Raw genomic sequence first — 13,386 nt, 5'->3', positions numbered from 1 at the left:
ACACCATGCAACGTCACTTCCTCCTTGCGTTACCATGGTAACACAAGCACCTCGGATACCTGCTGCTGTGGAAATTTCACGCTACGGACATTAAATATAGATTATTTATTGAAACAAAAACTGATACCATAAAAAAATATAAAACGTATTATTTATTTATTTATTTTTACAGATTACTAGCCTATGTAATACGAATGGTTTCTTTATTAAATCAAAATGTAAATTATTGTGTCCTATTTATATGATGTCCTCGCCTCGATAATAATTATAATAAAAATATAAATTCTTTTTCAAATAAAATTTTTTCACACTCCAGCGATATGTAATGACTTATAGGAAATTATCCATTCCATTTTTCGCTAAACTAAAGATCCGTTGTTCACTCGTTCCCTACACCGCTACAGTTGGCTTTGTGCGCGTGCACAGAAAGTATGTATGTGTGTGTGTGCGTGCGTGTGCGCGGAAAGTGTGTATGTATATGCGCGGAAAGTATGTATGTATGTATGTGCGCGGAAGGTATGTATGTATGTGCGCGGAAAGTATGTATGTATGTGCGCGGAAAGTATGTATGTATGTGCGTGAAAAGTGTGTATGTATATGCGCGGAAAGTATGTATGTATGTGCGCGGAAAGTATGTATGTATGTGCGCGGAAAGTATGTATGTATGTGCGTGAAAAGTATGTATGTATATGCGCGGAAAGTATGTATGTATGTGCGCGGAAAGTATGTATGTATGTGCGCGCGCATTTCATATGTAGTTGTTTGAGCAGTTAGTAGTATATATGTATGTGTGAGTGTTTCATACATGTGTATGCAAGTGTTTCATATGTGTGTGCGTGAGTAAAGTTTGATTTAAGCCCTATACGGCGCCTCATAGATTTCCCCCATCTCTATTAATTCACCACTGAAATGATCCACTTTTCATGCTGTTTATTTGCGTCGTTCCTGGTGTGTAAAGACCTTAACGATAAACAAATGAAAAAAAATAATGAAACAGCTTGACAAGAACCATACCTGTTAATTATAAAGCCGTTTAAACAAAACTTGCACACAGTTTTTTTGCCACTTATAGAAAAAGAAACAAAAGTAAACACCATGATTTACATAAAAGGGCAGCAACTTTTAGGAAGAATGAACTATTCTTCTACAGTACATTCTTCATGGAAAGACATTCAGACTGATGTAGCTGCAGAAATTTGTTACCAATCTTTTAACAAATAGGATTAAAATCCAATCAAACTCTTAATGCAGCAATTAAAACTCCATCACAAGTCACTGTAACTGGGAGAGTGGAGACGGTACTTCAGAAAGACATAAAAATTTTTCATCCTGCAATTACCATTCAATTTGACAATTAGCATATAAATGGTGTTAATAAGACTGAAATATGGCACTGTTTCATTACAGCCTTGAGTCAGAGTTTTTCACTCGTGTACAATTTAATGAGTCTCTTTAGAGGACTTTGGGGTCAGGGTGAGTCAAACCACTCTCAAAGGTAAAACAAGAGACATACGTCATGGGGGAGGGACACATCAAAGTGCTAAAATGAATGGCTTTTAAAAAATAAAATAAAAAATTCAATGATTGTGGAAGAAGAATGGATATTATGAAATATTCATAAAAATAAAGGTGAAATTCATGACTAAAATTAAATATATGTAAACTGAATTTTTAACTCTGTGTGTGTGTGTGTGTGTGTGTGAGAGCTATGAATGAGCAAAATGTACTCAAGCTGAAGCTAAATGGCTAATTCAATTTTATCTATAATGACCAGAGATCTGTCAAATCGTTGAAAAAATGTCTGAAGCAGCTTCCAATCCATCAGTCAGGTCAAATAAAGGTAAACTTGGCAGACGCGTCAGGCCGAGGTCCTCCATTAATCTTTACAGTCATGTGTAATTAGCATCAGCTGCATGAGCGGCCAAGATGCCATAAATAACTAAAATGCAGAAGTGAAAAAAAGAAGAGCTCGTCTTCTAACGACCCTGACAAATAGCAAGTGCGACCACTATGTCAGAACGTCTCGTAAATCTGCTTCTGTGTGTTTTTTTTTTCTCTAAGCTACTGTAAAACCCAGTGTCTAACTTGCTACATGTGTTCGTCTTTCATTTGGCTTTCAGGAGGGTACATCAAGTTAGGGAAATACTGATCCGAAGGTCAGAGACTAAATCAAAAAAATCTCATTTTTAAAAAAGCCTTTTTTTTTGGTTTTGGTTTAAAGAATCGATGCAGGTCCTGTAAGACGAGCGCTTCAGTCAGGAGCTCTCAGAAGCAGAGTGTGTGTGATGGCTAACATCAAATAGGCAAAGTGCATGAAGTGTGACAGAGTGCAGTCCTCAGGCCAAAGCTGTTAGGAATGAGAGGAGGCAAGCGGCCAAGCAGCAACTCATACTGAGACTGAGACACGGACTATCAGAGATAAGGAGGCACACACACACACACACGAACACACACACACACACAGTCTAATCTATCCACCTATTGCACTTTTCAGACCCAGAACTTGTTTCCTTGCACGTGTTTCCTGTGTGCACGTGTGCAGCCAGAATATTGCCTTTGACTGTTCTCAGGTCAGACGGTTGATCTGTCTTGCAGTGCTGTCCTCTCATAAATATGTAATCTATTTCTTTCTTTCATTTCACACACAGAACAGAAAAAAAAATATCAGCTCAGGTTTCCTTTTTTGTCCGTTAAGAATTCAAACTTGTTCTGCTGGGATTTAATTAAATCAGACCGCTCTCTTAAAAAACGACTCACAAATATGCTAATAACATTAGGGACTTATAACGTGCCGTGATCGCTTCATGCACAGAATGAAGCCTTTTCTCATTGACCCATATGAAGTAAATGAACAGAAGTGCAGAATTCTTTTTTTAAAAAAAAGGAATATATTACAAAAGCAGAATGAAGAATCCTAAAAATATAAGATGCTAATCAAACAGGAAGGTGGAAGTAGACTTCGACAATTAGAAAAGATAGAACGCTCTGCTTATAAAAATTACCGGAACAGCTGACACTTCATGTTCTGCATTATGTTCAAAGCAAATTCATACCTCCATCTGCAAATAGGCCTCCAATTAAGGTAAGAACACGAGTGATGCCAATTAGAAAGCTCTTTTTAATTACTGTCAAGAACATTTCAGAGATTTCTGGTTAACTGTTGTAATTGAGCTTTCACACTGTCATTTTAATTTTTTTTTATTCACAGAGAAAATGGGTGATAAAGATGTAATAGCATGAGAACATTTTATGGTATGATTTAGCTCTAGCAAAATGTGAATTTATACCATTTCCAAGTCATCTGCAATTCCAATTAAACTCTTCCAGCGTCTCCCTTCATGTTTGATTCATAGTCTAAGGGTTGCGACTAAGACAGTATGAGACATGCTCTCAATCGATCTCAATTTAGTTATGAGGTGGAGGATAAACAAAAGGGTGATGTGATTACTACGGAGAAAGAGAAGCAACAGGCCTTAGCAATCGATTGAATGCAGAGGCAAGAGCTTGCTGGTGAACCATTACATCAGAAAAAGGCTAAAGGGCATTGAATGTGTTTCTTGCTGTGTTAAAAACGTGGCTAATAAGAAACAATATGGAGAGTGTGCAGCAGACAGCTAAGACAAACTGGTTAGCTAATAGCTGATAGTTAATTTACACTTGTAGATCAATAAAGAACATCTATTATATATCTGCTTATGTATTTAATGCTTCTTCATAAAATGCATAAAACAATTTATATTATTACAATTCTATATTATATATAATAAGTAAAGATGCATCGATTTATTGGTCAATGACCGGAATCAGAGATATTTCACCTTGATCAATCATGATTGGCCGATCAGGTTCATCGGTATCCGATTCTGTGAAAGTCAAACCACCAGGCAACAGAAAAAAATGTTTGACCTATCATTTAGAGACCCCGGCTGAGTCTAGTGAGAAAACTGCCCATGTTCTTAGGTAAAGGGGTGTGGACTACTTACATTCTTATATCAACAGCACTATCTACCAAGTGTGTTATGCCTCCCCCAACGATGCATGAGCGCAGCCGACTGGCGTCACATGTCTCAGAAGAAGCATTGTTCAGTTAGTAGTGGTCGCCTTCATTTCAGACAATTTTTTTTAATAATCCTTTTTGTGGGATATTTTCCAAAAGAATTCTCGTAACGCAAAACATTTTGTGCTAAGTTGCCTGCTGTCCATTATGCTCGGGAGATCCGGCTGCATGTGTTGTTTTAAGTTTTGTGTGGGTGCGCAAAAAAATTAAGGGGACTACAGAGGCCTAGTCCTGAATCAGAAAATTTGGAATTTTTGGGAAAACCAAAAAAAACTGAAAAGGAATTTTACCCCATACCCGGTGGTGATGAGGGACTGGGATACAAAGTCGATCCCTCTACATGTACACTTTAATTTCAAGTCGGCTTGATTATTGTAATGCCCTCTATGTTAAAGATGGCCAGTCTTCGCCTGCACGGATGTAGTTGGTCCAAAATGCTGCTGCACATTTTTTAACAGGACGATGTAAGTGGGACACATAACTCTGTGATGCAGTTCAGGGTCAAGTTCAAGGTCTTGTTAATTGTCTAAGGCCTGAATAATTTAGCACCACTATATATTTCTAACCTTTTGAAGCCATATAGTCCGGTCTCTCAGGTCTTGTGATCAGCTTTTACAATGCAGATGCCAACTTTAGGTTGAAAAGTCAGGACGATTTTCAGTAGCAGCCCCAAACTCTGGAATGAGCTCCTCCTGTACATCAGGCAGGCACCTACTCTTCCTACCTTTAAATTCCACTTTAAAACTTAATCTCATCTATTTATACTCTTTGGCATTTAATAAAGTGTGATGACATACACTACCGCTCAAAACTTTGGGGTCACTTTCTTCCCAAAGTTGACTCCATGGTCGTTCCTGATTTTTATTTCTTTCTGCAGGTAGAAGAGGTAAGTTTTGCTCTTGTCTTCACGGGAAGGTCTTCATTATGTAAGAACTATTCCAGAAAGGTTGATGTTCGTGCCTTAAAATAACAACTGACTATCGTTGTTATTTTTGTTACATAATTACCTAATTTTAATTTTGAAATCCCCAGTATTGTTGCAGAATGTAGAAAAAAAAAAGGGAAAAAAGAATTTGCAAGCGATCCCAAACTTTTGAGCAGTAGTGTATTATTTTTCCTGTTTTTATTTATTTTTATTTATTGTTTTACTGTTTTTCTATGTGCTTATTTTATGCAATGAAGGTGGATTTCTTATTGAAGTTTATAGTTTTAATAGTATTCTATTTCATTTTATTTTTTTGTGTATGTTTCTATGCAGCTATTTTTGGATTATACAGCACTTAATTAACTGTGTAGTGTTAAATGTGGTTTAAAAATAAATTTGACTTGACTAGTGTTTTGCACACAAAAAAAAACAGTACAATAATAATAATAGAAGGGGTTGCCCTCAGGGCCTACTAAAAAAACAGCAAACAAATAGTCCTGAGATCGTTGTGATTGATTGTAACACACAAAACGACAACAATAAGTCAAAGCGCTCTGTCCAACAGGCGTTAAACTCACATTCTCAGTCAGAGTTAAGCCCACTGTCTCATTTTACTACTGTTATGTTATGCCGGTGACAAATATCACCTTGTGGCATGGATTTTAATGCCATAAATCTACACACGATGAGGAGAGGAGCCATAAAACAAAAGAAGGTCTGGTCTCCTTGAATAACAATCACCAGGGTGGAGGAGTCAGTCAAAGCGAGCATAAATTTACTCCAGCATTCCTCTGCATGGTTCGGGATAAATAATGAGGAGCTGACAGGAGCAATACGGAACTTTTTCTTCTAAAACCGTTTCGGCTGCGGAAAAAACGGAAATGAAAATGAAATGCTGATGGCTAAAAATTGACAATGTTCTTGATTACTAACAAGCACGGATAATCATGCATGACATTGTGGGTCAGACCTTCTTGTTAAAATGCAGGAGTGATTGAACAATAAGGGTTCTTAAGAGGTTTTCCATCTCCTGTAGGACAGTTATTAGCTTAATGGAGCTCACAAGCCTCAGTAGGTCCATCTTGCGTTGTTTCACAGGGTGAATATGAAGTGCTTTTATATCGTATAACACACACCCCATATGTAATGTGTTTTAATCTGGGAGATGGTGTTTCTTATCACCTTACCAGGCACATCAGAGTAATCTGGTTTAACCTGTTTCTGTCTGAGGAGAGACTCGGGCTGCTGATGCTGCTGTAACCGAGGCGAGTTTGTTGTACGTGTTCACAATGCTGTGCACATGACTAAATCTGTAACACATTTCTGCACATAAAATCTAAAATGTGAATAGCGTAAAAACCAAAAAAACTATCGGTAATAATAAAGAAATATAATTATCATTTTTAGCACCATTTGTGAGAAAGCACAATTACTGCAAAACAGCCTTATGGTGATGAATTAAGAGAACAGATGGAAAAATGAATCTGCTCCATTAGGTTCCAGCATGTGATTCCATCCCCGTACAGCTCAATTAGATTCCCAGATCAGTAGCTCCATGTGGCCTCTTCATTTGCCTGAGCAACATGTAAGGCATGCAAATGACAAGGGAATGCAAAGAAAAGTGAGTCCCCAATTTTTTAAAATCCTTACATGGACAAACTCATGTTTTGCTGCATGGTGTCCGATTAAGCACAGACATGAGTAGATCCGTAAAATGCTTTTAACTGGTTCTGTGCTTGCTAATTTCCACATTGGTGATTATTATATAACTGCTAATCACCACTAAAACACAACAAAAATATTAAGAGGGTTTACTGGAAATAAGGAGCAGTTAATTTCTGGTTAAGTACAGTATGTAAGCTCTCTTGCAATAAGAACCATGAAGAACCTATGAGGCATCTCCACAGCTGGATAATCATGGTGTAAAGCAGGGTAAGCTGTTTTAAATTACAAACAGCACCCTGCATGGCCAAAAATCTGTTCAAGTTATGCCCATATATGCTTGATGAACATCTTGTTTTAGATTTGCTGTTACCATAAGCTCCACTCTTCTCTTCCGGGATAACTTTACACTAGATTTTGGAGAGTGGCAGTAGAGATTTGTGTTCTTTGCGTTTAGGGCACATTTATTTTACATTACATTTATAATTTTATTCCAGTGAATAAAATTGTAATGCTATAGCACATAAAGACATTCATTACAAATGTGTACTTTGGACTTTGTGGTAACAGTTTAGTAATGAACCACATACAGTATGGGTGTGATGGTCAGGGGTGCACATACTTTCATCCATAAAGAGTATATGCACTGTAAGGGATGTGTTGCTTTTATGCATCGAGGTGAGTTTCTATACGACTCTGATAAATAAAATAAAACTCTTTATTTCCTTTTACCTCAAGTCACTACAGCAATATTTTTGGGTGATGTGGCCTGTAAGTGTGGTCTGCACTGATGAACGCATATTAGCAATAATGGAAATCGTGTGTGAACTCATTTTTTGAGTTTTTCTACATTTCAGTAGATAATATGGTTACTGTTCAAATGGTCATACCCAGCAGTCCGTTACTAAAATGTATTTCACTGTATAACACTGAATTTCTCGTGACAGGGACGACAAACTTCATTTTTTCCACTCTATAATTTCATCCAGTTTCCTACCACAAAAGACATTACTCAGGCTTTATGCAGAACTTGGTCTATTTAAGTGTTTCTGTGTATATGTGTGCGTTCTTATTCAAAGCACCCAAAATCACCCCAAGTATCGGTCCGACTTGTCCATTACCATAACGCATCTCTCTGCTTTGACACCGAGGGGAATTGCAATTACTCCATCTCTATTCCTCTTGTCACTATGCATGCAAATAGAAAGTGACAAAAGCGTTCCTCATTTATCTGGCCTGACGTAACCGCGGGTGGATTAACACAAGATCTGAGGGGAGCCAGTTGAAAATGCATGAGGCTGTGCAGCACTATTCCAGGTCCTCCTTTTTCCTTCTCCTTTCTGTTACACTCTCATTATCATCACGCTATCTGGCAGTAAAAGGGCAGGCCTGGTTGTTGACTTACTCAGATGGGATGTGTTTGTGTCATCCAGCTCTGTGTAAAACTCCATCGGCGTTCCTCCTGCTGATTTCGGTCCTTGTTAAAACGTCGGGAAAAGGTTATCGGTGTCGGAACACACTTATCAACACTGTCTATCTCGTAATGGTGGTGTGAGACTACATGCTCGCAGCTGATTCTGTAGGATGCCCACAAAATAAGAAACAACAGAAATCAAAGAGGAGAAAACGATAAACAATTACATTCACTTCTTGTGAAACAGAAGCTTCTGTGGAAGAGTTTGAATCTCTCATCAACCAGCATTTCCTTTGTACTGTTATGCAGCTAAGCTTCAGCCAGTATCAATGAAAAAGGATTCTACTGATCCATTCAGCAATTGCTCCTGGTCAACAAAGGAGGACAAACACAGAGGGAGTTAGTCACTGGTGTTCTCTGGGGCTTATTGGAACCACAGAGATAGATAATCTGTCAATTTTCTTTACAGAGCCACGGTAAAAAGAAGGGCTTTTTCCTCCTGGTTGCAAACTCCAATTCTTGCTGAGGCAGAAAATGTGTGATACATCAGGGACTGCGTCTGAACTCAGATGCTCCATACTTCCCTCCACCTTTCCTGTACTTTTCGCCAGATCGTCTCCTAAAATTAAAAACGGCTGAAGAATCAATAGTTTGCTTTCTGACTTCATTACAGTACAGGACTTTTCACATTCACAGAACGCCATTAATGAAGTAGCTCTGAGCAATGAAGCCCTTTTGAATGTTCCAACCAGAGAATAAAAGCAGGGTAAAGGGCTAATAGCAGAAAGGCCTACCTGTCAAACTGCCTCTAATTGCATTAGATTTCTGCCCAGGCGAGCGTGTCAGATCCGTCTGATTCATCTTAGGAAAGGTGCAGAACACAAGCAGACGCAGAAAAGGACAAATCCCCGTACAAGTGCCTCTGATATTTCTGTCCCTGTCAACATCCAGCGTCTGCTCACCGAATTGGAAGGATTGAATTGACTAGGCTTGTGTGGCCCGCCTCAGGACAAAGCTACACAAAGCCCACGCAAAAAACAAATGAGAAAGAAATTAAACCATAAGACGCAATAAAACACTTAGTATATCTCCTATGAGCATTAGTGTTGTATCACAGGCAACAAAATGCACAGCAAACTCAAATCATCAATACGAAGAAAACAGGTTATACAGGATGCAAAAAATTTTCATGAATTAAGACATAGAGTACCATGTAATATATATATATACAAAAGACTTTTTCTCACGTTACACACCGTGAGCACAAGGTTGTGCACTGTATAGCACTTTCCCCTGAGTGTGTTTGGATGCCCTGTGAGCAGCAGTTCGATTGGTTTCAGGTGTCCTGGACAAAGCGAGTAAGCATGTGAATCACATTTCACTACCAAGAAAATGCTCCCATGACAGAGGTACTCATGTTCTCTATTTGGCTGTGTGTCATATCAGGATGCTAATTAAAAGGTGCAAATTCTGTGAGAACAAAACTGACATCTTCGCCAGGATCTGATGGGACAAGCTATAACGTATGAGCATTTCTTTTTGCGCGAATAAGTGATTATTTGTTGGACGAATAATGCTGTCAAAATAGATGCTAATGATAATTCCAACCTCATCAAACATTTTAAAGGATTTGAGACAAGTTAAAACTTACTTTACTTACCTTAAAATTTAAATATTTGCTTTCATTTTCCTTTGTAATAAAGTACATTTACAATTTATTTCAGTACATTTTTATTAGGGATCCAGGATTTATTTGCTAATGAAATTCTAAGTTTTCATCAACTACCTATAATACAGTCTGGGTACCACCCCTCATCTTTAAATAAAGAAAATGATATACTGTAGCAGCCATTAAATCCTTTTCTACTAGTTTACCTCCTCATCTTAAACATATCAGCTTCTAAAGCTTCACGGTCACTGTCTCGAAGACTTCCAAAAAGCTGAGCTGTGGTGTAACTCACTTTTGTACAGCTGCATTGCATTGTGGGAATAGAAGTTCAGCATACGCACCAACATCTCTATATGCACATTAACTATTTCTACACTTTATTTGCATGAAGTGGTAGAAGCTCGCCTTCTAATTATTATCACTTATGTTTGAAATTGTTGAAATGGTTTACTCCTGTTGTACATGCATTAGCATTAACAATGCCGACACTCAATTGCTCCAAGCAGTTCTTATCATTGCATTGGCTTGGTAAGATCAGTAACTTAGCACATGTTGACTAGCAAAATTAATCATTTTAGTTAGAAATTGCCATTCAATAAGACGGACAAGGAAAGCCGGAGGCCTCAATGGAAGTAATGTCAATAGTAAAATAAGTTCTTGATTTGCCTTACCACTGATATCTGATTAGTTGGGACTGAGAGGTCAGTTCACATTGAAGATCATACCACTATCCCAGTGGGCATGCAGTCTAGCCCTCAGGTCTTCTGTGGACAGTCTTTGAAACTCAAAACTATTAACGAGGTCTTAAGGTCATATTAACCTCCTGAGACCTGGATGCCACCGTTTTGTAAGTTATAATTTGTCCTTGCTGCTTATCTTTACGAACACATGATAACTATAACCTTTAGAAAAATGAATTTAGAAATGTATGAAAGTAGTTTGCCAAAAGAATTGTAACTTATGATCCTCATATGGGTTTTGCACAAGAATATCAACTACTGTAAATCGATTTAAAAATCAAATCTAGTCAATCCCAGTCATACTTTGTGATTAATCAAGATTAATCAAATTTTTTAAATATTAATATTTACTTGTATTATAAACGAATAAAGAAATGCATGACAAACTGGTTAGATGAAAACAGATTTTGCAGTTTTATAATACCTAAGACATTACCATTTAACAAATATTAAATAAAAATAGTTAAAAATAGTACACACGCCAAAAAAAGATCACAGACATTGTTCTCCCAAAAAACAGCATTAATATTAACAGCGTTAATTTATACGCATTGAAAGGTCAAGAGGATAAGACCATGGGAAATTACTCCTGGAGATGTCAACATTATTAGGTATGTAATGGGCCCTGAAGACATCCTGAACGGGTCTCTAGTTAGTCATGAAGATGTCTGCTGTCCTACCTGTGTCCACTGAGACAAGTCAAATAGCAAATAAAAAAACATTTGAACGATCCACGACACAATGGCATAGCGGCTAAAACTGTGGCCTCACATCTCCAGGGTCAAGAGTTTGATTCATGCCTTGGGACTGTGTGTGGAAGTTGTATTTTATCCATGTGCTTGGTGGGTTTCCTCCATGTACTCCAGTTTCCTCCCACAGTGTGTGTGTGTGTGTGTGTGTGTGTGTGTGTGTGTGTGTGTGTGTGTGTGTGTGTGTGCGCGATAAATTGGCATGGTACCCCACCTCGTCTACCCTATGTCTCCTGGGATGGGCTCCAGGCCCCCGTGACCCTGTACAGGATAAGCGGTATGGAAAATGAATAAACTAATTAATGAAAGTCTGAGCCACTGTTTTATCGCTAGAATTGAATGGACAAGGAAAACCTTAAACTTCTCCCAGGCACACACCAAGCTGTTTGTGTGTTTCAGGATGAAGCTGTGCATTAATACATACAAACCGAAGTATATTAATAATCAGACTGATCATACTGATCCAGACTCAGTACAACAGCATTTCTATGACTGGTTCTCTAACGTCATGGCGAGATGCACACAGGAAGCAAGTGACTTACCTGCTCTCCTTCGTGTGCCTTCATCAGGTGTTTCTCCTTGTACAGGGACCACAAACCCACGTTGGGCAAAAAAATAAGGGCCAGCATGAATAAAAATGCCATCTGCAGCACGCGCTTCTGTCTTCTCTTCATTGTGAAACTTCCGATTTCAGTCCTTATTGGAGTTCAGGTGTGTTTAGGTGAGAAAAAAGAAGCTCTGAGGAGTCACACCAAGGTGATGATGATGATGATATTGACAAACTTTCACCTGAAACGCAAAGCACAACATAACATAACACACAGAGCTGGCTGAAAAGGGAGGCAGTGTATAAACAACGGATAACTTAGTTACAGACCGAACGCTATATTAAGGAGCAGGTTAGAATAGCGTGTTTTCATGCATAAAGCCATATATGGACATAATCCTCGTAGTGTTTAGTATCGGGGGAAAAAACATTATTTAGGATGTTAGCTTAGCAATTCTCTATCACTTTAAATACAGCGTTAAGACGACAGAGTAATGAGCTTAACGTTAGCGCTTAGGCTGGCTGAAAGATAGCTGACTCTAAAAGAAACGTAGCTAAAAATAAGAATTGAATTTAATCATGACTTACTGTAGAGGCGTATTTTCATGATGACACAAACACAAAGAGCGTTTCTTCGTAGTCCTTCTATGTGGTTTATAGTCACGACGCTCAAACTAATACATATTTTTACAGCAACTATAATACAGAAATAAACGTTTATACATAATAAAATAAAATAATATCCGTTTTTTCCGTTACAGTTTAAATTCCCCAACGGCCAATGACTCGTGCCGGCTCGCGCAAGGATTCAAAATAACCCTCGCGCTCATCTCTTAAAGGATTTGTGCGCGCGTCGTGCGCGCGTGTGTGCGCGCGTAAGAGAGGGAGAGAAAGATCCAGGGAGAAAAAAAAGAGAGTGTGTGTGTGTCTGAGAGAGAGAAAGAGGTGTCGGCGAAGGTCTCTGCTGTTATTATTGTTGTTAGTAGTAGTAATATTATTAGTAATATTAGTAGTATTCTTCTGTCGCGCTTGAGCTGCGGTCGGATAAATCCGTTATTTCACCACGTGCACGCGTATGAAAACATTCCCCACACGCGCGCGATTCCTCTCCTCTCCGACCCTGGCGTGTAGGTTGTTTGAGATGCGTATGTGTGTGTGTGTGTGTGTGAGAGAGAGAGAGGTGTGTGTGTGTGAGAGAGAGAGAGAGGGGTGTATGTGTAAGAGAGAGCGACTCGCTGTTATACCGTGCGTGAGAGAGTCGCGCCGCTCGTGATGTGCGCAGATTCAGACGTTCGCTAATTTCCTTCCTAATTTATTTATTATTTGTTTGTTTGTTTGTCAACCACGCTTTTATAAAAGAACGAAACGCATCCTGTTGAAGGAAGTGATTCCAGAGCGCGCGATTAACATCCATGCACTGGCATGCGCGCGCGCCTGCGCGAACGCATAAACGCACGCGCCCCCACAAAGCGCGTGCTCATCACCTAAGCCCACCTTTAAATTCTTTTCACCATAAAAGATCTAACACTGATCACTTCCTTCTGCTTTAGGCTTTCTTATACCCGCCTAAATCTTTTCTTTCCCAGCATGCCATGTCTTTTTCTGGTGTGTTAATTTTTTTTT

General features: G+C 38.7%; 1 protein-coding gene across 1 annotated transcript in view; it reads right to left on the bottom strand.

The window, feature by feature from the left end:
* Positions 1–12,385, bottom strand: part of galntl6 (polypeptide N-acetylgalactosaminyltransferase like 6) — a 279,651-nt gene extending 267,266 nt beyond the window's left edge. The window contains exons 1-2 of the mRNA XM_053502156.1: positions 12,352–12,385; positions 11,759–12,005 (exon numbers count right to left, since the gene is read on the bottom strand). Coding sequence (XP_053358131.1) covers positions 11,759–11,890 — 132 coding nt within the window. The 5' untranslated portion in view covers positions 11,891–12,005; positions 12,352–12,385. The remainder of the gene's footprint in view (positions 1–11,758; positions 12,006–12,351) is intronic.
* Positions 12,386–13,386: the final 1,001 nt, after the last annotated feature.

The sequence above is a fragment of the Clarias gariepinus genome, chromosome 8 (assembly GCF_024256425.1).
Source record: "Clarias gariepinus isolate MV-2021 ecotype Netherlands chromosome 8, CGAR_prim_01v2, whole genome shotgun sequence".
Lineage (NCBI taxonomy): Eukaryota > Metazoa > Chordata > Actinopteri > Siluriformes > Clariidae > Clarias > Clarias gariepinus.
Note: the sequence above shows the minus strand (reverse complement) of the source record. Positions and strands in the feature narration are given on the sequence as shown.